Here is a 23,914-nt window from a genome sequence, read left to right on the forward strand (position 1 = left end):
AGTTTTACCTGATTTTACAGTTCTGGTTGATTAAACTTCACAGAAGGCAGGTTCAGCTAATAAAGTTAATAATGGCTGGCTGTGTGTGCTAGGAATGCATAGAATTGGACAACAATATTGTGCTATATGTGACTGAAATCACACATTCAAAACCTGAAATGATTGATGATAAAAACTCGATCCACTTACTATGAAATAAGAACAAAGTGTTGAGAGAAGAGATGATTGAAATTTTAAATACTGATTTAAATCCGTGACATTAGTTGCCAAACTGTAAGTAAGAGATAAGAAGATGGTAAATATAAAGTTTTCTGTACTTAAGTTTTAAAGTTACTAATAAACCAGACATTCCTTCTTTTATGCTAATTAACAAATTCATAAAAAAACTACAACAATGCCTCAGCTGACTCCAAAGCCCTATAGCTATAGGTGGGCTGGGGCAGTTAGGTTTCACAGCTTTGGCCCGGTAATGGTAATTACCCATGCCTTTTTTCACACCTTGGCTCGTGGGGGAGTCACATGATTAATAGTGGGCCAACGACCTTCAGCATGATTTAAAGGACTAGACCCCACCAAGGTGTTAAATACCAGGTGAGGCAAAACTTCTTCACAAATTAAAGAAGTCCAGGTGACTTCTTTTCAAGCTCTCAAGACTATCATATCCATGACTGAGAGCCTACACAGTCACACAACCATTTAAAAACAATTTGATCAGTCCGTAAGCTTATACACAAGTGGAAAACGTAGAACAGCTCTCAATCTTCCTAGGAGTGGACATTCCAGCAAACTCACCCCAACCGCAGACGGTGCAATGACTCTCAGACTCTACAGGCATCATTTAGCAAGTTAAATGTTAAAGTTCATGACAGTACAATTAGAGTATGGCTCGTTTGGAGAGGATGCCAGGAGAAAGCCTGGCAGCATGGCTGAGGTTTGCAAATGTGCATCTGAACAAACCACAGGATTTCTAGAACAATGTCCTGTCAACAGATGAAATCAAAGTGGACATTTGGCCATAAAGTTCAGTGCCACGTCTGGCAGAAATAAAGCACAGCATAGTAGTACAAAGATCTCATTCAAGTGTAATGAAAAGCATCATGATGATGATTTCAGGCTTGTTTTGAAGCTACGGGACCCGGGCACCAGCAGTCATTAGGCTGACCAAGTCAAAAACACCAAAGTATTCTAGAGTCAAAACCATCTTTTTAACCACAGCTAAAAAGATGAAACTGGGTCACAGTTAAGGTCTGTTCTATAGAATTTATAATCCAATCAATAAATAGTGAATAATTTAATATCAAATAAACATAGTGGATTAATCCTGCACATTATTAAAGTAAAAAATGAAGGTACTTTGTTATACTTTTGCTAAAAGCTGTTTTCTCAGTTATAAAATGACTAAAATAAAAAACAACCAAGCAAACCAAATGCAAAAAACCCCAAATGAAAACAAATTTTGAACCGATTTTCTTATATTTTATTTCACATGAATCTGCAAACATAAAATATTTGTACCTATATATTAAGGATTTCGTCTGTCGCGTGTGATAACATCCTCCCTCGTCCACCAGAAAACTGTGAAACAGGCTTTAAGATTCTGATTATTTATTATGTACAGTTCATCAGAAACGTTCCAACGATTTGGCAAAAAACCTTCACAAACATTTGGCACAGAAAATCAGCAACAATATCTTTTTGTTTTTTCTCTGATATGCGTCATAAAAACAATGAGGAACCCGGATGGACTATCTGACATCGACGACAGAAACGAAGAGTGTTCAGAGTTGAGTGAGATGATCAGTGTGCGTTCACGTCGGCTCACAGGTAACATCAGAAAGAAGAGACTTAAAGCACCTTCACCACCTTAAACCAGACCAGGGACAGTTAGTATTTACATATTTACTCCTTTGATTTGTGCTACCCGTGCCACGCATGCGTACTTTCTCACTCAGCGGTGAAGTCAGTGACGGTTACTTTTCCTCCGAGGAAGTTCAAACTGATGATTTGTAAGAACAATTGGGCCTCCGTCACAGGCTCTAACATCACCATCAGTACCAGTAGTGATTAACTCTGAGTCCTTTAAAAACATTTAAAAATCATACAATGTCCTTCACAGTGCCTTTAAACACCCGGACAAACAAATCAAGGTTGTGCAAACAGATTTTTTTTTCTTGTCGTTATTTTTGGTCCACACAGAGCATCCTCACATCAACTTACACCAAATTACCAGCTTATGGCTCTGTCCCGGTGGGCTGTGGCTAATGTAGTTCACAGAGACTTGTGTTTCCCCAGCAGGCAGAGGCTGAGGCACTGCAGCAGGCCTTTCATCCACAGACAGTGAGCGAGGAACAGCAGCAGCAGGCAGGCGCCGGCCGAGCAGTAAACGCTGATCACCGTGCTCTCCTCCGGCAGGAAACACTTGGACAGCGTGTAACTGCTCGGTGACACCGTCGCCTGGGAGAAGAAAGGGGGGAGAAGTGAGAAATAACGTGAGTTAGAGGTGATGAGTAATGTTTATACTGGCAGAGGTGGCTGCTTAGAGCTCTTCGTCCACCAGAGGGCCTCCGAAGATTAAAAATAGGAGCTCATTTTGAGTTCCTTTCTTCCTATTTTTTTTTTTATCTGAATGAATCTGGGGGGTTTTTATAGCCTGTAAACAAAGGAACAACAGATTCAACAGAATCTCACCTCAGCAGATTGTTTACTATATAATTAAACACTTTATTAAGAAACTATTTGTATGAAAGAAAAACATCAAATTTAGGCCACCTGATTCTAGCTCACTATTAAGTACTGCTGCCTGACATAAGGTGGTTTCGGGGAGTTTGCGTGTCCTCATTGTTCTGAATGTTTCTCTGTCACAGATATTGGACAAAATCATGTTAGTTTAATGCTATCTTTGTTTTCCTCTTAACTTTATTTTAAGAGTTTCTGCTTAAATCAAGTTCAAACAAAAGCCTCCAGAGCAGCAAAGGACAGAGCACATAGTCAGGGACATATTCTCACCTGGAATCAGGATTTTGTAGCTTCTGGGATTTTGAGTTTTTAAAAAGAAGAAACAGGATAATTTCTTTCTCAAATATGTTGGAACAATAACTCAAACCTGAACTTTGAGGTGCTGGTTTGGTTTAATATGCCATTTGTCAGCTCAGGACACTCTCACAAAAAAGATTCAAAATCTTCACCTCCTTCCTTGGTGGAAGTGAAATTGATGCAAACATGGTTGTGGATCACGGATCCGCGGCTGACAAATCTCCAGTAACTTTGTCATGCTGTCGTGCCAATTCGGATTGAAACCTCTGAAGAGTTTTTCCAGCACCTTGTTGAATCTAAACCATGAAGGCAGCCATGGAGTCAAAAGGGGGTTCAAATCACCACTACCCTAAGCAATCATTCATGCTCACATACACGCCTACAGCCCATTTAGATTCGAAACAGTGGCTGGATGTTGGGAGCTGAGGGTCATTTTGACTTGCAATGAATTAGAGCTGCATTTGATGAGCATAGCAACCTGTCCAGGGTGTACCCCACCTCTCGCCCCATGACAGCTGGGACAGGTCCAGCCCCCACAACAACTCTGAATAGTATAAGTAGAAGACAATGGATGGATGGATTTTCTATAGATATCTATAGTTGATATATGTATATTTCTTACCTCTATAACTGTGAAGTAAAACCTCATATTGTGCCAGATGTAGTTTGTAACCAACTGCTCAATCCCTATTGATTCTCCTGAGGGAAACATCTGGCACAGCTGCTAAATTCTCTGATGTGTTCATCAGCTAGTTGCTTACAGTGTTTGCATGCTCAGCAGTGGCTTTCAAAGTATATCTGCTGGGGCCAAAAACTACTGTACGCCACTGAGACTGAACCATAACAGTAAGGTTGTGCACGCGGCAGCTAAACAGAGAGAAAAGGCAATCCACACAGAAACAGCCCAGCCATCAGGCAACCTTAATAATCTCTCTTTATAATACAGATTAATTAGATTATTTTTCATCTATTGCTGTTTGAAAAATGCCGACTTTAATTCGCACACTGTAAAAAGTTCACGATTTTGCTTTCACTCACAAGGATGAAGCTGGGGTTGTTTCTGTTCCTCCAGCTGAAGGATGGCACGCTGATTTCTGGGTACTTGTTGTCATGGAGAACCTCACATCCGCTGTGGGTGTGTCCGCTGAGGATGAGGCGGGGCTTAAACCACTGCAGCAGCTGAGGAGAGAAACCCATAACCGCTTCAGAGGCTGGTTGCTGCTCCCTTACATCACCAGTTTCATCATCACCATCATCATCATCATCACCATCGTCGGCTGTTTCTATACGAGACTATTTCTGACGGCGGGCTGTTGTTCGCCGTTTTAATTGGATGAAAACACTTCAGAACAGATCTGCGCTTTGAGAGAAAAGGAAAGAAAAAAAAAGACAGACAGCGGAGGCGGTGTGGTGAGACTGCAGAGTACTCACCCTCTGTGAGGCCTCCTTCGACAGCACGTCGTACTTCTCTCTGAACAGCAGGTGTCGCTCTTCAGGCGGCGCGGCGTCCTGTCCTGTGCAGCCAGCGTCACTCACTCTGTACAGAGGATAGTGCTGCAGAACGGAGCACACAGTCAGGGAAACGTGCATGGATTCGGATTTTTCGCGGAAGAACAGGAAACAGGCTGAGGGGCAGCTCAGTAACAGCATTTCTGGTGTCAAGTTTTTCACCCAGCCACGTAATTCCCCTATCAAACAGTTCATAAATACATCTGCAGTGATCCACGTGTCTAAACAGCCCTTTGCACAGGGAACATGGAGAATAGCCACGTTCCCCAAAGTTTCACGATGCCAGACATGGTTCTCCTGCCACTCTGCGTTTCACTGGACTTGAACGTGTAATTCTTCCAGATAGTCGCTGTCACAGAGAGAGTACTGAATCGTAACACTCAACACACCATGACACTCATGACACCTTCTGGACGGAATGATGATTTTAGTTGAAAGGGCTTCCTCTGAAGGAAGTTTATATAAAGCATGGATCCCAGAGTGTGCGGCGTAACCTCGGCCAGAATTTTCAATCTGTGTCATGTGACTAATTAAACCAATCACCTGCTAAAATCTTGTATATAAATTACAAGACGTTTTTCTCATTTATCTACTTAGTGCCTCTTTATCTCCTCTGTCCTCTCTATCCCGCCTGTGACTCAGGAATCAATCTCAGCACACAATGATGAAGGATGTCTCTGTCCCTAAAATGCATTGGAGAGCCAGAGGAGGCTTGCCGGAGGAGCTATAATCCTTGGATGCACACGCATAAGTGTTTCTTTGCCTGTTGTGTATAAAAGATTCATGCATGCGCTTGGAATATACTGCAAAAAGAAAGGCTCTTTAAACAGCTATCCTCTTTATATGCAGTTTCAGTTATTTAAGTACATCAAACCTTCCTGTGTGCGATTAAGAAAAGCGTCTAATATCTTGTCACACTGTCGCACTGTTACATTTACGATCATAAAATACAGCAGCAGTCGGCTAAATAAAAGGAATTTATGATGTGGTTGTGCCAACATCAGATTTAATTGGCATCACTTTAAAATGAACCACAGAGGCGAGGATGTCTCATTTTGTCAAACGACTGCTGCCTCGACTCCTCTCTTCTCGTGTCTCCCTATCACCTCCTCCGATCTCTGTTGGGAGGGACTATGAAGCGAGGAGAGGAATCGAGGATGCATCAACTGAGAGATGTAAATGGGAGGTTTTTTAATCATGCTCTCCTTTGTTCGTTGAAATAGCCAAAAAAAAACGAGACTTGTAAAGTTTCTCAGGTGTTACCTTCTTACCTGTTCAACTTTGGAGCTACAAAACTTTGGTTTAGCACTACAGATGACCATAATAGGATAGTGCATTGAACTAGACTGAGAGACGCACAATATTGCTAAAAGTTTTCACTCATCTGTCTTCACACACATATAAACTTGAGTTGACATCACATCCATAGTGTTTGCTATGATGTCGGACCCTTTGCAGCTATAACTGTTTCAGATCTTCTGGAAAGGCTTTCCACGAGGTTTAGGGGTGAGTTCATTGGAATTTTTGATCATTCTTCTAGAAGCACATTTGTGAGGTCAGACAGCCATACAGACAGGTGTTCTATGGGGTTGAGTTCTTCCACACCAAACTCGCTCATCCATGTCTTTATGGACCTTTGTGCAATGATGCGCAGTCATGTTGGAACAGGAAGGAGCCGTCCCCAAGCACAAAACTGTCCAAAATGTGTTGGTATGCTGAAGCATTAAGAGTTTTTTAAGAGCCCCACACCATAATCCCCCCTCCACCAAACTTTACACTTGGCACAGTGCAGTCAGACAAGTACCGTTCCCCTGGCAGCCACCAAACCCAGGCTCATCCATCGGATTGCCAGATAGAGAAGCATGAATAGTCACTCCAGAGACCAGATCTCTACTGCTTTAGAGTCCAGTGGCTGCATGCTCTATATCACTGCATGATGTAAGGCTTGGATTCAGCTGCTCGGCCATGGAAGCCCATTCATGAAGCTCTACACACTGTTCTTGGGAAATCTAACATCCACATGGAAGTCTGTAGCGACTGCCTCTGCAGATAGTTGTCACCTCTGCGCACTATGCACCTTAGCATCCACTGACCCCACTATGTGACTTTAGATGGTCTTGTTGTTGTTCACTTCCACTTTGTTATTATTAAATTTCATAACTGGACTGCACAGTTGGCATCCAATCAGAATACCATGCTGGAATTGACTGAGCTCCTGAGAGTGACCCATTCTTTCACAAGAAGCAGTCTGCATGTCTAGGTGCTTGATTTTATACACGTGTGGTCATGGAAGTGATTGGAACACCTGAAATCAATGACTTGGATGGATGAGTGAATACTTTTGACAATGTGGTGTGTCTCTCTCAAACATTCAAAACTGAGCTTTGCCACAAAAAGGAGCACATATTGTCCTTTTCAGATCTGCACACACAAGCAGCCCGCCATCCTCAAAAAAAAAGTTAATAAAGGCAGTGTCATAGGCAAATGACAGTTAATCTCTATTGCTATTTAATGCAATTTCAAGGGCGCTTCACTTACAGGCACAACTGTTTTCTGCGATCAACTAAAACATAAAACACCCGACCTTTGTGCTGCATATTTTACCATCAGATGCCATAATTTGATGGGTTTGGAGAGAGAGGTGACTGCCACAGTTTTATAACGCAGGATAGTGTTATTATGAATTACTGCCTTCATAAGACAGACAATATGTTCACAAATAGTAAATATTCCCTAATTTTCTGCAGGTCTGTACTACGATGGAATTAAAGTTTGAGTTTTCTAAACAGGTAATTAGAGAGTCGAACATTTTTGAACCTCATTTCATTTTCTGTTGAATCGTATATTTGTAAAATAGATGATTAATTCTCTTATGCAGACACGTCTCCTAAATGTAAAAAAAGCTGACAGAGCATTTAAGTAGATTGTTCGATGTCAGCTTCAAACACAGTTGCAGACCTGTTGTAAAGCAGCGTGTAATGGTCATTTCATAGAGTTGAACTTACAGCTTAACCCAACATCCCTGCAAACCACACAGTAATCAGTGGACGCTGTTTTCAGGGTCTTGTCGATCAATCGCTAACCTTTAAAAAACATCACCTTTATCTCTAAATTTGGTTGAAAACTAGGACGGGTAAAGTCGTATTTTAAGGCTGATGCAAACATTTAAATTCAGCCTCGTTTCAGTCATTCATTGTTACTCCGCTGAGATATTTTCTGCTGATTGGAGGCCTAAAAGCTCTAAATGATGTGCAGCTGTTGAGCCTAAATTGTTGTTAAATTAGTTTCAAACGTGAACGTTTGGTACACGTCTGGATCACAAATACTGTTCAAAAAATGCAAACATGTATATATATATATATATATTTTTTATATAACATTTGGCTGAAATTTTATTTGGTTGTTGTACACCATTTATTTTAATATATAATAAAAAAAAAACTGTAGTTTTTTGTCAGTGTCTGTACAATGATTGATAACCTTTTTTTTAAGATTCCCAGTTTCAAATATTGAGATCAGTGTATGAATAAGTGATCCCTGTGAGCCAAGAGCTCCATCTTCACGCAGTTTTGTTTTTTCTGTTATTGGCTGTGACCACTGAAACCTTCATTGCCTCCTGCTGAAAGCTTCTGCTTGTGAGGGGCAGCCAATTAGAAGAAAGCGAGGTTAAGTGAGAGAAACAGTTTGAACTGGGGGCCAATTTTTTGAAATTATTTGCAACTGTGGTATGTGGAAAGCAAAAGTAGAAATATGGAGATGGAAAAGCGCATGATAGGTCCCTGTTAAGTATAAAATGTTGAACGTCAACCGTGTGTTTCCAAAATCAGTAATTAAGTATGAAGTTCTAAATATATTAATTGATTACAGGGTCAGATGAGAGGAAGACCCAAATGCAGATAGAAAGGCTGGATGAAAAAAACCTGACAAAGATCTTTAATTAAAAGTCTGATTAACCATCGTCCAAAGAGGAAAACATCAAAGTCACAAAAGCGAAACTAACCAGGAATGCCAGGAGGCACAGAGGATGAAGGCAAGAAGCTCAGGAGGGAAAACTGACAGTCCAGCAAAGACAGAAAGAAAGACACAGCTAGATATACACAGAGTGCTGATTAAATAGGTCAAAAACAGGAAGTAAAACCACAACAAGACGCACAGAGAACCAAACTCAAAGATAAACGCGAACACAGACACAGGAAGGAAACGGAGAAAATAGAAACGGAAGAAAAAAAGCAGATGCACACCAAAGAACACAAAATGATTTTTTTGTACATTGAGAAACAGATTGGGTACCGGAAGCGATACCTTCCCAGCATGACTCAAGTTTGACAGACATGCACCGCTCTGCACAGCAGAGAAGAGATTATTATTATTATTATCATAGCTGAAGCTGATGTGAAGACTTCAGCATTCTAAATGAAACCATGAGGATATTTTCCAGAAATACTACTTTGTAGAAAGAAATTTTGTGAAGGTCTTTGTGTTGTTTTTCTTCTGCTGGAGCGCAGCAAGGAGATTCTGCCCTTAGGAAAACAAAAAGAGAGACGTAGACAAAAAAAAAAAAGACTACAACTTTGGAAAATAACTTTTTTTCCCTCCCTTCTTTTGTATCCAGCACAGGCAGCTGAATTTTGCACAAAATGAGGTGTTTGGATTTTGTTTCGTCCACAGCGTAGAGCTGGGACGCCACTCGGGGGCCATAACAGAGACCGATAACGCATTCAGTGTACGCTCGGGTACGCGAGTGTTGAAAAGGCTAATCACGTCTTCCGCTGCTAAATGTTATCAGCTTCTGATGAAGTCTGAGTGGAGTCATGCAGTTTACCTGTAACATGATGGGGGGTGTGGGAGGGTAGAGCTGCGAACCTTCACAGCCGTCCATCACTCCGCTCCCTGACTGCGCGCTCTGCAGAGGAGAAAACATAAAGAATTCATCAGCTGTCTTGTCCACAACCTCACAAAGCATCCTCAAGCATCAGGTAACATTTTTATTTCATATCGCTACACTGCCTCTGGTTCTGGTGCTGTGTGCAGAAAAAAAACCCCTAAAAACTAAAAACACAAACCACTTCTAATGTGCTTTTATAAACACTGGATGTGTAAGAAGATCAAAACACCTGCTCCGGGTATGTCTTAATTTTCTGTGCGTGCATCTCGAGTGCCAGTGGCAGAGTGCATTCGAGGCGCTGACAGTGTAAAAATGTGCGAAAGACTCCTAGAAATTTTCCTCCCACCTGAAGAGAACAGTTGAGGTCCCTGGAGAGTTTGATCAGCTCTTTTTCCACCGACTGGCAGATGGGACAGCCGTCGCCGTGCAGGGCCACGCTGTTCACCAGCAGAAAACTGACGAGAGAAGGAGATTCTCAGTTAGTCTGGCAGGAAATGTAGGAAAAGCATCGTTATCAACAAAACAACATCCCAGTATCATTGGCTTTTAAGTAGATGGCGAACCTGTTAGAAAACAGTTGCAGTTCTCAAAGCCGCATCTGAATTCGTTTGGAGTTGCGTTTCTGGCCACCTGACAAATCTAAGTCCAATATTCACTCTCTGTTTTTTACCAACTCCAGAGGGAAATATCTGGCTCTGTGTTCGCCAGCTTGCGGATAACTGTGTGCGTCTGCTGTCTGGTGAGCTAAAAACGTGTGATGAGAGTAAACCAGAAGAGTAAAACAATGAGCCGGGCCCGTAAAGGCGAGGGCGAGCTGCGGATCCAGAGCATTAATCTCTGTGTATGTGTGGCCCTCCTTTTTTTTCGCATTGCCACAATGTTTTCACGTCACCTTTGATACATTATTATAAAATTATTGCTTACAGCTGCTTTAAATAGATCCTAAAACTAGAGCTCACATGGAGGACAAACACTGCTGCACTGTGGGCGTTTTACATCAGCGCCGCTAAAAAAAAAAGGGAGAAGCACATAACCATTCTCTGGGCTTTTTGTTTAGATCCTTTTATAATATATTACAACACAACAAAAGGCCTGTTCTCATGTAAATGTAACGCAACAAATGCAAATATGTTACAGCACTGCTGCAGGGAGCACAAGCATTTACTGGATGTTTTAACCCTAAAGTGACCAGTCGAGAGTTTCAACTGAAGTAGGATCATTTATGACCTTATTATATTTCATACAAGAACACTGCACATTATCACTATCTATGAGAGACGTTCTAATGTGTTCTAATGCAATTAATTGGCATTTTTGCAGGTGTTTCAGGTGATTTTTGCTGGAATAAAATCAAGCCCCCACCCTTGTTGTCTGTCTTTAAACACATTTGTGAAAGAATAGGAAAGCTGCTCCTTTATCACAGCAGGTACTTCTGCATGTTTTGATTTAGCAGTTTTACACCAGATGGCCTTCTGACACAATCCTGAGGGGGGGATACACATTTGTGAAAGAATGGGTTGTTCTAAAAAGCTCACTGAATTCCAACTTGGTGCTGTAATAGGATGCCGACCGGGAGCTTCATGGCTGAGAAGCTCCTGTAGGTGGAACGTGTAGTTGGCACAGTCACAAGTCATCACAATCTTTTATTACTTCCACGCTTCTGTTTTAAATAAAATCTAAACACACATCCTGTTACTAGCTTGTCTGAAATCTTTTGTGCAGAAACATTTTAAACCCAGGTTTCTGCAGCACTGCTCTAATTCTGTTAGCCACGGTTCACTGTCAGCATCATTAAGTGGTGATAAAAATTGTAAAAATCTAAAGCCTAAAAATTATTTTTAGAAGTATACTGGAGTCATTAAGCTCCGTTTTATCTCTACAAATGAAAATACTAAATGACACATGATGACCGATGACAATTATAAACGAACGTGGACAAGAGAACGTGTGACATCGAGGCACAAAGAAACCAGAATGCCAGTGACGTAGTAGCTCATCTAGCTCTCGATCCACCACAAATCACAGGTTTTGTAATGTGTGAAGTACAAAAAGAAAGTGATACGTTTTGTTCTCATAGGTTGGCTGAATTGCACAAACTAATGACAAATAAAAATCCTCAGTTTGTTTCAGTAAAATCTGACCAGTTCTTGAGGAAATGGAAAAATCTCATGGTCTGTGAGTTTCGTAGATATTTTGGAGAGTTTTCATTATTATTTAGCCTTAATTAGTATTGCTTCAATTCCTTTATTTTATTGTTTCTATTGTTATTATTGTATTACATTGTTGTTTTTAATTTTATTGTTATTGTTAAGCACTTTGTGCAGCATAGACTGTTGGAAATGTGCTATATAAATAAATTTGACCTTGACCTTGACCTTTTCCGTGACTATTCTTGAATTTTAGTTTTTTGAATTGCTTGGCTAGTTTAGCTGTCCTAGTGTTTTTAGACTTCTTAATAGATATTTGATTCTTTACGTTATTCTTGCCTCCCTAATGTCTTCTTGCATCTTGTTGTCTCTGTTATGTGAGTCCCCATTTAGTTACTTCCTGTTTTATTTTGTAAGTCTGCTCTCTCTGGTGCCTTGTTGCTAATTCTACTTCTTGTGTTATTGTCTTAATTAGTTTAAGCTGTGCATTTGTTAGCCTGGTGTTTCCACTCTCCCTGGTTAGCCTCACGTGTCTATTTACAGCCTCAGCTCCTATCTGTTTAAGTCATACTGTATCACCGTCTGTCTTTCCTTGTGTTTGACTTAATACCCTGCATTTGTTTCCCTTTCCTGCGAATACCTGACAGAACAGTGCCTGTAAAAAGGCAAATATGACCGTGACCTTCAGCACAATTCTGGTAAATACGCATTCAGCGATCACTTAGTTGGCTTTTGAATTTTTGTGAGTTCATGATTCATTTTGGTTTTAGAATAATCTATGTGGGAGTTTTGTTCCTAGTTTCTTTTGTATTAAATGTTATCTTGTTTATATTCCTCACTATCTCCCTGGGTGAGCCTTTTATCTTATCAGTTGGTTCTTAGTTTTTCTATTTATAGAGGAGTTGCTTTAATTTAGCCCCCCCCCCTCCTTCTAGAAGTAAAAAGGGCCTTGTTTGTTCTTATGGTTCAAGTTTTAGTTGTATTTAGTTGGATGCCTTTAATGTTCTATTCTAGGCTGTGCTGTGTGTAGGGCTGCCACAAACGATTATTTTGATAGTCGACTAGTCACCGATTATTTTTGCGATTAGTCGACTAATCAGATCATCATCCATTGGACGTAAAACGTACAGCTTATTGCACCAGCAGCATCTGCTCTTATATAACTATCATTAGCTTACAGCTTTAAGTGTTTAAGGTATGTGCTAACTAAAAATAAAGACAAGATGATAGTTTATTAAATTTTAATGAAATTTGCAGATTGTTTCGGTGAAGTTTAATAAACTCCTTGCTATCTAAAATATAACAGGACACCGGAGTATATTCTCGAGCATCTCACACTTCTGATAATCAGCTGTCTGCTTGACGTTTATTCAGCTGTGTAAAAACTATAACTTTAATCTCAGCCAAACCGATTTACTCAGGAACAAATAAAATACTAAAAAAAGCCAAACAATAACATTTTTAAGTTATCTAAGTGACTTATATATCATGTTTAACCTGAGCAGCAAAAGACAGCGGTGTGTTTGAAAACGATCTGCCGGGAGTCCAGTGTTCTCACTGTCCCTGTTCTCCCTGCTTGTAGATATGTGTGTATGTAGGTGTGTGGGTGCAGGTGTTTACAGGCACCTTCAGGCCTGGTGGGTGTGGCCCTGGCAGGTGATTGGCCACACCTGAAGACCATGACACACCTGCAGCTGATCAGGCCTCATCGGAGGAGCTACTTGAGAGTGTGGTGGAGCTCTCTCCGACACTGGATCATTGCGTGGCTTCACGTTAGTCTCTCGACCGGTTTCCTAGTTTAGTCTGCTGCTATAGTACTGACGGCTGCCTCTGTTATTTTCCCAGGAGTAGCGTGGAGATGAGAGGGCAGCGAACACTCCATCGTATGATGTAGGATTCATATTTGAATGACCGCAAGCTGCCCATTTCCTAAGGCACTGAAGGGGCCTCAAACCATAACATTTCAGAGCCGGTATGATCCTCTCCTGGAGGCTGTCTCTGCTCTGTGCCAAACATGCATCCTAACTCTGAGCATATCGCACATTTTTTCCACAGGTCTGCTCTTTGTCTGCGTATTCACACACACACAAACCGTTGTTTGTGGACAGCAAAGGCTCTTCTCCTGGCATGCTTTGCATACAGGTCCAATTTTCTGACTGCAGAAGCAACTCTGTTACCTGCAGATTTCTTCCTGACATTTGTGTTCCTTCAGTTTTCTTTTTGAATTTTCTGGGCCTGGCAGTCCTGCACAGTTTGGGAGTCACTTTGAACTCTCCGCCACTTGTACATAATTTTCCTTGCAGTCTAATGATTTATTTCAAATTATTACAGACTTCAGTCTTTTTCCTGAAAACTCTAGGGGGCTCTTTAGATCTTGGCCTAATGGCGCACCATATTTCAGTGGCAAAAAAGACCAACAAGAAGTTTAAAATAAGATGTCTGCTACTCCCACAGGCAGCTCTGATAATCAGCAAACCTAACAAATATATGTAACCCAATATAAGCCATACTTTTTCCATGTGACTGCTTCATTTATGCCATAAATTACCATGTTAACTAATAAATGTCCATTTATCGACTCATTTGTTTTATCACCATTACTAACAGGCACTGTTTCAAATATGTTTAAATGACTGATTAGACTGCCGGAGGAAATCATTCCCACATGTTATAATTTTACAGTTTATTAATATTTAATAGGGCATTTTTTTTTTACTCTGCACAGCCAAGTTATTGTATTATATTCAACCTTCACATGTTAGTCTACTGAATTTCATTTAGATTTTCACTTTTGGAAATCCTTTATTATTTTTCTTTCTTTTTTTTTCTATTTAATTGAGCTCTTTTACCATTTAGATTTTTTTTTTTTTTAAATTTGAGGATCTATTCTGCTTTCTCTTACAGTCACGTGGAAAAAAAACATCTTGTTTAAATTCAAGTTTTATGTATCAGGACATAGTAAAACATCATCTGGTTGCCAGGCCTCAGTTACCATGTTAACATTCATGACAACATGATTTAAAAAAAGCTGAATACGTAAGGCTTGAAAGACTTGTTTTGTTTTGTTTTCTTTTCCTAAAAGAAACCTTGCAGCATGGCTTAGGTTTAATCTGAACAAACCTCTTCTGGAACAATGTCCTGTGGACAGATGAAACCAAAGTGGACATTTGGTCATAAAGCAGCACCCCTGGCAAAACCCACACACAGCATATCAACAGAAACGCCTCGCACTGATTGCCACACACAGCAATCAAAGAGTCACGATTTGCAGTTGTTTTTCAGCCACAGGATCAGGGCAACTTACTATCATTGAGTTGACTGTGAACTTCACCATAAACCGAAGTATTCTAGAGTCAAATGTGAGGAACGTCTAACAAAAAATAAAAGGATCACGGTACTGCTATGTGTCAGGACTTTAAGAGAGCTGTGAATGAAAGAATGCCCACAAAGAAGAGCGGGACAAAATTCGACAAATGTAAGCAGAAAACAACTACTTCAAGTGATTCGACAGGCTGGTGAGTCTTCGTCTTTGTTAAATAATGGCACAGTCTAACATGCCATAGGTTGCTGTTCATGTGAGGTTGTATTTATGTCATTTTAAGACGTGCTAATAAACCCTACAAACAAGACTGTATCTAATTTTCCTGAGCGTTTCTCCTTTATTTAAGCTGTCCTGTAACAAGTTGTGTTTAAAGCTGAACACAAGAATTTCACAGTAGTTGAATATTAAAGGATCTCATCTTCATCCTATCTTATAATCTATCATATTATGGAGGGTACTTTGTTTTTAAAACTGTGCGCAATCTCCCGACACACAATTAAGACCTCGGGAACAGTTGCCTGGCTCGTCTAAAAGCACCTCTGTGGCACAGGCCGACTCAGGGGATTAAACCGTCGACCTTCCCGCATGCTGAGTCACATGTTTGTCCTGCAGGCGTGTCACCAGTTTTTATGTTTACATTCATGTTTCACCCTCCCGTCACTCACTTGACGCCCTTTTTGGTGACGATCCTGGTGGAGGAAGCATTGAAGACCTTCTCAAACCGCTGCAGCTTGAACCAGTCCATCCTGCAGGGAGACACAATACGCTCATCACACAGCACAAAAACCTGCTGCTCAGTCTGCCGTGTCTGCCTGTCTATCACGCACCGTTACATAACAGCTGTGCCAGCATGCTTCCCGCTGCTCGGCTAGAATCAAACCACATAGGAGCATGTCTACAAAAGCTCACATTTCTGAGTCACACATGTCAAATACCAAGCATTTAAAAAAAAAAAAAAAAAGCATGACGTGTTTTCTTCCCCTGAGAAATTAAGAAAAGAGTCTCCTATAAGAAGGCTGTTACATGCTGGACACAATGAACACAACTTTTCTGCAATTTAATGCAATCCATCACAAAAAATGTAGTTTAAAGAAATTACCAGAAAGACAATAAAACCTCAGTGAAACCATCTTATTAAAAATAAAAGCTAAAATCTTTTTCCTTTATGACTTTTCTATGGGAATTCTTAACAAAGGCAGTGACGAAATAAATAAATCTCTTCATCGCTCATCTTCTGCTTTCTTTTTTTTTATAATTTCTTTTTAGATTTCTTCTTAATTTTGCTCCGAATATCACCACAATCTTACAAAATCTTATCAGGGTTTTTTTTAACAAATAAATCTCCTTCCTGAAAACGTTGGGCCAACCAACAAAACAAAAAAAGCACATATTAACATAATTTCTTAATGGCCTTTGAAATCAGTGGGCTCTGTCATAACTGGCCACAGCTGAATATGAAGGGTTGCAAGATGATTAGCCATTAAGGAGGGAAAAAAAGAAGAGAAAATTACCTTTAATTTTAAGGCCATTTAACTCTCCTTTTGTCTTGTAAAATATTTGATATTTTCTCATCATCGGGGTGATAAAAATGACGCTTAAAGAAGGTAAAACTTGGCTTTCAAGTGCTAACAGGAATGTGTCACCTCTGATGAAGGGCTGCGAGTTGCCATTTTTTCCCTGCTTGAATGGGTCACAACATAAAAAAGTGGGGCGTGTGAACGCCATTTCAAAGCCTTTTCCATGACTTGGACTTGAGACAGCTTGATGTCCAGAATTTTGTCTTTGAACACTCTCAAACATGCCGCGTATAGGAGGAGAAGCCGTGCTTGTCAGAAACTTCCATTAGAGCATAAAGAAAAGAAAAACTACCGTGTCATAACTGCACTGAAGGGAGGATGTGGCGACAGTTGATCAATTAGATCAAATGATCTGTTCAATAGTTTAAAAAGCATGCTGAGAAAACATGTCAAAGGTTTGCACACTATTTGGCTCCAATTTAACCATACTTGAACAAAGTATCTTCTTTGGATTTGTGTTGCTTTCCTTTCGGTGTATCTCGCACCTAAAAGATGTTGTATAGATTTGTGTAGGTCTGAAGGAATATTGTAAGATGACCAGGAAATTCGATGAGGGGCACATTGTGATTTATTTAGTGTGTCTATTTTATTCTACAGTTATCCAATCCAATCCAATCCAATTTTATTTATAAAGCACTTTAAAATACCCAGCACAGGAACATAGTGCTGTACAGAAAATAAGTTAAAACAATAGAATAACAGAAAACAGCAAAATAAATAAATAAAACACATAAAACATAAAATTAAAACAGCCCTATATTAAAACAAAAACAAGATAAAACAGCATCGAATCACCTAAAAACAACTGAAATAAAAATAAAAACCAACATCTCACGTGGTGTCAAAGGCCAGGGTAAAGAGGTGGGTTTTCAAGAGTGACTTAAAAACAGATAAAGAACTGGCCTGTCTAATCTCTAAAGGAAGCTCGTTCCACAGTTTGGGAGCTGCTACAGCAAAAGCATGATCTCCTCTAAGTTTACGCCCAGTCCTGGGTATCTTCAGGAGCAGCTGATCAGCTGACCTGAGAGAGCGGGTGGGTGTATAAGGCTGTAGCAGCTCAGAGAGATAAGATGGGGCTAGGCCATGGAGAGCTTTAAAAGTAAATGAAAGAATTTTAAAATGAATCCTAAAAGAAATGGGCAGCCAGTGAAGTGAAGCTAAAACAGGGGAAATGTGCGCAAACTTTCAAGTGCCAGTTAAAAGACGAGCTGCGGCATTTTGCATTTTGTAGATGACTAATATATGATGCGCTGACCCCAATATAAAGTGCATTACAGTAATCCAGCCGAGTGGTAACAAAGGCGTGGATCACTGTCTCAAAGTGCTGCCGTGAAAGAATTGGCTTTATTTTTGCCAGCTGCCTGAGGTGAAAGAAGCTAGATTTTACCACTGCCTTAATTTGATTATTAAACTTCAGATCACAGTCCACTTTGACCCCCAGGTTTGTGACAGTTGGCTTAACATACTGGGTCAGGGAATCTACATACACATTGGGGGTCTCGGTGGGGCTACCAAAAACCATCACCTCTGTCTTTTTATCATTGAATTTTAAAAAGTTAATAGACATCCAAGCCTTAATGTCATCGAGACACTGAAGTAATGGCTGTGTAAGGTATCTGCCTTTTTTCTTTAGAGGGACATAGATCTGACAGTCATCAGCATAAAAGTGGAAAGCAATGCCGTGCTTTCTCAGTACAGAACCAAGAGGAAGCAGATATAAAGAGAAGAGGAGGGGGCCTAGAACTGAGCCCTGTGGGACACCACACAAGAGGGGAGCGGGCTGACACAAAAAGTTCGCCCCGCCAAGTAGGACCTGAACCACTCCAGTGCTGTGCCCCTAATGCCCACCAGTGCTCCAAACGAGAGAATAAAATGGCATGATCCACGGTATCAAACGCAGCTGTCAAATCTAAAAGCACAAGAACAACACAGTCCCCAGCGTCAGTAGCTAAAAATATGTCATTAAAAACTTTTAAAAGGGCTGATTCAGTGCTATGAAAGGGTTTAAAACCAGATTGGAAAACCTCTGAGACATTTTGCTTTTCCAGGAAGGCCATTATTCGGCTGTAAACTACCTTTTCAAGAATTTTGGAAAGAAAAGGTAGTTTGGAGATAGGCCTGTAATTTGCAAGAACCGTAGGATCAAGAGCAGGTTTTTTAATCAGGGGTTTGACTACTGCATGTTTAAAATCTTTAGTTAGAGCAAGATCAGGTGAACTTGAGCCATCCATAAGTTATGCTGCTATAGGCTCATGACGCTGGAAGACTTCCCATGATACACTGAACACTTCTTCTTCACTCCATATGGAGTTGGTTTATATGCTGCTATTATATTAACTAATTATTATGAATAATGTCATAAACGTTTTTTCTTCCCTTTGCTGTGGCGTGAGTTTTGTCCTGTTTGCTGTTTGTGGTTTCTGTGTGTTGTACCTTTGTTTTCCCCTCATTCCCTAACCGGTCATCAGGACTTCTTCCTCCCTGATGTTCTTTGCTTATAAGGAATTGCTGGTTTTCCTTTCTCTAATACTGCATGCACTTGATCTCACAAAGAACCTAGAAGATGCAGATTGTTTTTCTTTATAGTCTCTGAAATAACTTGCCGTTAAAGATAAGACTCATAGAATCAAGATCTTCTGTGCAGCCGTTAGCAACATCTCCTCACAGCAAGAAGGCTGAACCTTCCCGAGGCCGTTCTGTGTGGAGTCTGCATGATCTCGCTGTGCCCAGCGACATGCACGTTAGAATAACTGGTGAGTCTAAAGCAGCCGTGGATGTGAGGTAGATTAAGCGCTTAAAGTATAAAAAATAAAAGTGCTGTTTGGGTAAGTTTTCTTGGTCAGCACTACATAACTGCAGTTCCACTTCAGTGTGACGCCACATTTTCCTTCCTTCTTTTTATCCAACCTGCTATCAATATAATCATGTAATCTTTTTACTGATTTTATTTATTTTTTAACACTTATTCTTACAGACACTTTGTGTTTTGCATAATGTATCTGAAAATGCATTCTGCTTCGGTTTATCAGACTTTACATTTTCCGTTGTTTTGCCGTTGGTGTTAACATCCATCAGATCTCCAGTGAACCGCAGAGGGTTGGGGTTAAGTTGCATTTTAGCCAGAAGCCAAAAAAGACTATTTTCAAAAAGTAGACGATGCTGCCTGTTATTCCTCCATAGTTCTTCTCTTGTAATATTTCTATTTGGTCGTGCAGATGGAATTACTATACAAATGGGTTGATGTGAACCTAACCCTAACCAGAACCTGGTGGGCATTAAGAGGAAGATTTCTGGCTTTCCGTACAATTTCTTGCTTTTGTGTCTCTGTCAGAACAATTCAAATGAATTATAAGAAGTGAGATTTAAACACAAAGCCCACAACCTCATGTTTATATGTCACTCTGGAATGTAAACAACTGACGTCAGTACAGCAGGCAGTATTCAAACACCACCAAACGAACAATACCAGCAGTTCATTAGTCTGTCAATATTTAACATGTAGCACAAACCTCCCTCTTTACAGCTCAGTACTGTCTTGAAACAGCTGGGCACAGCTGTAGCTTCCAGCAAACAATACTCAAGCAGTGTATTTGTTGCTGAATATTTTCATCTGTGGATTAATACACGCTTGCTGCATTACCAAGCTGCATGACGGAAATGTGAGACTGCCTCCAATAAAAACACTACTGTTAACACCGATATTAGTAAATCTCTTAGTTTTTAATGTGACTTGTTAATATATACTACGGTGAAAGCACCACATTACTGCTACAGCAACAAGACAAACCAAAGACCCTCCAGCGATGGCTTCAGACCTGACTGCATGTGCTGCATCCAGCCACTGCTTTGTCTTATTAAAACTGCCTCATGGAAATATTCAATCGCCTCCTTGCAGTTTATGTAATGTAGACAAAGTCCTCTTGCTGTGCGGTGTAGTAGTAGGAGAGACAGTTATTGACTTTTTTGGGTGCCACATTTAATGTTTCTCTTGCTTTAAAAACTTTTCAAGGAGGCAGGTATTTCTGTAACTAGGGCAACAAAGAATAGCGCTGAAAATCGTTCATACTGAGTCAGAGGTAAAACCTGTGCTTAATAGAGAAGTCCCTCAGGCAAAGGCCAAGTAAAACCAGATCAACCGGTCGCAGAGTAAAGGTTATGTAATGAAAACTGAAAAACAATAGCATACAGAATGTGCTTACTCGTAATGGAAACCGATGTCATGATTTCCAACCAGTACAACCAGTTCCGTGTCAGTGGAGTGTCTGAACATCCTGTGGAAGCGACGCACGTCGTCCTCCCAGTGCTGCGGAGAGAACGACACGAACACAGCTGAAGTTTCAGGCCTCAAACAAGAAAAACTCCCCGAAGAAGCTCACAAGCGTTAATGGGATCTCTGAGGGTCGCCCAGCAGCCCTCACGGGCGGCTGAGATGAGTTGCTTTCATTCAGATTCAGTTTTGCTTCTACGGGACTGAAACTGCACACAGAAACAGCCTTTAATTGCATCAGTGCTGTGGGTTTCATACGTCGTGTCTCTTATTTATAGAATTTATAGGATGTGGGAATTTGGAGCAGTTTTCATCTCTGATTTGGCCACATTTTCAAACTAAATGTAACTATTTATTAATCAGTTAGGTGATTTAGGGGATTAATGAGTGTGTGGGAAAGTATTTGGATTAAAAAAGCAGAAGATTTGATTCTTTTTAGTAATTTTTAGTTAAACAATATTTGGTTGTCTGATTGTCGGATAAACAAAGCCGGCAGTTTTTCCGAACATTTACAGAAGAAAGAGTGAAGGAAGATGCCTCAAACAAATCGTAAATCAAGCACATAACACCAAATATCATCGTTTTCAAGTTCTTCTATTTCACGATAAGCTGGTTTTCTTCATTTTTTAACACCATATGTTCAATATCTTTTGGTTTTTGGTCAATTTCTGAGGCTTGAGACAAAATAAACACTTGGTAGATTTGCAGAATGAGTAAATAGGAGACTATTTCACTAACAGAGTGAGCTTTAAAGTCAGTTGTAAGGCGAATACGACACCCTCGCCTTGGTTTTCATTCAAAACAGTGAGACTGTCGACAGAAAAGAAACCAAACATATTTGAGCGCAGCTTCACATTTTTAGACGTTCTCGCTCTGCAAATTTAAAACTGGTGAATGATATTTGAGAACACGCTTCTTTTTGCTTACACTGAATAGCTTTTCTTTGTGGGACAATTTTTGAGGCTACAACCAAAACAATGAAGTATTTGATCAGTTAGGTTGCTCGCAGAATGAATGGTTATGGAACTGTTGGTCATTCATCAAGCAAACATCCAACACGGCTCCTGAATTTGGGGTCTGAAATGTGCCAATTTGTTTCTATATTACTCTTTATACTGATTTAATTTAAATAAGTAGGGTTTTGGACTGTTAGCAGAGCAAAATGGGGACAATTTTGCACCATTTATTACTCTTAGCATATTTTATTCTGTGTGCAAGCTCTAAATCCTTCAAGTGGAAGCCAGTCACGTCGTGAATCAACCACAAATGCTAAAATCATCATGCTTTTCTTTCTTTCATACCACTGTACGTTGAACACCTTTGCCCTTGTGGCCAGTTCTCTAACCACAATAACTAATTTCAAGATGTCCTCTTAAGCTGCAGGAGGAACTCCTCAGACACAAATGAGGCAAATGATTAGCCAGCTAAAGAAATAAATGACAGACTGATCTATTCACCTGCTGCAGATCAAGTCTCAGTACTCTCAGCGTGAATTCAAACACGCAGGCCCTTCCTGTTTTAACACAATACAAATTAAAAGAGTTGCCATTCAAAGAGTGAAAATGAGGAGGAATCAGCGAGTGGGTGGGTGGAGGGAAAAGTAGATTAGAGGAGATTTTACTGTCTGAGGCTTTGTGTTGTGTTCCTCTCGCTCCACTTGCTTCTATCTGTCTTGACAGATCCCATTTTATAACCCAGTAATAGATTTCTGAGCATTCCCAGAAGCTCCCCCCCAACACACCAGGATGGATGTACCACAGCGGGCTAAGAGGATAACTGGTGCAGCTGTTTTCCTCAAAAACCTGCAGCCTCTGGGGCCCGGATGGTAATAAGATTAGGATTATTATGACCAGAGAACACAGAGCTTCTGCTCTGCATCCACATACTCGAACATCATCATAATTATCATAATGGGGGGTGGGGGTGGGGGGTGCAGAGCAATGCAAGAAGAAAAACAGGGAGCTCTACATTACCTTCTGCGAGCTCCACTTGCCTTCGTCGAAGATGTCCCCGAGAATAAAGACTATCTCGGGCCTGAGCAGCCACAGAGCGGTCTGGAAAGCCCTCTCCATCTGCCATTCCCTGCGCGTTTGGACACAAGTCAGCGTTATTGGATGTTGTTGTTTACAAATCACTCCTGCAGAGCCCCGGGCACAGACGGACGGATGGAGGGCAAATATATATGAGAATACATGCAAATGAATTATTACCTCCTCAGCTTGTCAAACCAGTGTCCTCCGACGGCTCCGAGGAGGTGCGTGTCCGACAGCACCATAGCGCGGACCGCAGAGTCCACCGAGTGGCCGTCGATGCCCTCTCCGCCGCGAGCATGGCTGATCTTCGGCCAGGCGCACTTGAGGATGGTCGGAAAGTAGATGAGATACTCGCAGAAGAAGAAGGCGCCGCCGACCACCCCAATCAGCACCACCGCAACCACCCATTTGACGCTAAACCTCGGCATTTCTTTGTTATTCGGCGTTCGGGATGCCCTGAACTGGCGCACTGGCGGTGATGGAGCGGTCCATGAGGCATCTTCACCTCTTCCAGACCCCACGGTTTAGGTCTCCAGCCGCGTGATGCTCATGGCAAGCTCATCTGGATAAAAACAGGCTTCGCGTGGAGTCCGGTTGATTCCGAAAATAAGAGAAAGAAAAACAAAGTTTTAAAATGCGCCTTGATTTCAAGGGAACAGCAGAGAGAGAGAGAGAGCAGCCACCAACCGCTGTTTCTAAGTCGTAGGCTCTCATGCGTTAAGATGGAAACAACACATCCGGTGTGCGTTTTCAAAATAAAACGGGTGACACGCTATCTAGGGCACACAAAAACTCCATGCTTTCTGTAGTACAGTATATAGTATATATTTAGGCTTTCTTAAAGTTTAGAAAGTTTCTAAAATTTAAATTATTCTGGAACTAATTTAAATACCTCTGGATTCAGGCTCCACACTGGGTCAAGCCTTTATGTATAGGCCTGTAGTCCAAAGACTGGCTAATTGGTGATAATAAACTGACCATAGGAGTACCATACTCTTGTAAAACATTGATGATAAACCAACTTTAACTTGTCTTTCAGCTAATCAATTTATCAGAGTATTATTTCATAAACCACCAGCTTGCCCTGTGCCATTGAAAACAAAAAGAAAGATGTCACATATGATCATAGAGTACCAGAGGT

General features: G+C 40.8%; 1 protein-coding gene across 3 annotated transcripts; it reads right to left on the reverse strand.

Moving 5' to 3' along the window:
* Positions 1-1,588: 1,588 nt before the first annotated feature.
* mppe1 (metallophosphoesterase 1) lies at positions 1,589-23,499 on the reverse strand. 3 transcript variants are annotated; one of them, XM_042222007.1, is made up of 9 exons: positions 22,951-23,497; positions 22,714-22,822; positions 20,673-20,776; positions 15,562-15,642; positions 9,774-9,882; positions 9,365-9,448; positions 4,465-4,587; positions 4,072-4,212; positions 1,589-2,454 (listed from the first exon to the last, which is right to left on the reverse strand). In XM_042222007.1, the coding sequence occupies exons 1-9, from the start codon at positions 23,199-23,201 to the stop codon at positions 2,269-2,271; spliced, it is 1,188 nt and encodes a 395-aa protein (XP_042077941.1). In that variant the 5' UTR covers positions 23,202-23,497; the 3' UTR covers positions 1,589-2,268. The 3 variants fall into 3 exon arrangements, with proteins under 3 accessions (XP_042077941.1, XP_005924642.1, XP_042077942.1); XM_005924580.3 differs by having other exon boundaries at positions 9,365-9,445; positions 22,951-23,496; XM_042222008.1 differs by lacking the exon at positions 1,589-2,454 and adding an exon at positions 2,461-3,329 and having other exon boundaries at positions 22,951-23,499.
* Positions 23,500-23,914: the final 415 nt, after the last annotated feature.

Source organism: Haplochromis burtoni, unplaced genomic scaffold (assembly GCF_018398535.1).
Source record: "Haplochromis burtoni strain Fernald_Lab_line unplaced genomic scaffold, NCSU_Asbu1 Contig_78, whole genome shotgun sequence".
Lineage (NCBI taxonomy): Eukaryota > Metazoa > Chordata > Actinopteri > Cichliformes > Cichlidae > Haplochromis > Haplochromis burtoni.

Bases quoted from the DNA above. Each gene is read 5' to 3' on its own strand.
- mppe1 (XM_042222007.1), bottom strand. From the start codon at position 23,201: ATGCCGAGGTTTAGCGTCAAATGGGTGGTTGCGGTGGTGCTGATTGGG. The intron at 9,883-15,561 runs GTGAGTGACGGG...TTCTCTCGTCAG, and splicing joins GTCACCAAAAAGGGCGTCAA to TTTTCTGCTGGTGAACAGCG. The intron at 4,213-4,464 runs GTGAGTACTCTG...TTCTCTCCTCAG, and splicing joins CGAAGGAGGCCTCACAGAGG to CTGCTGCAGTGGTTTAAGCC.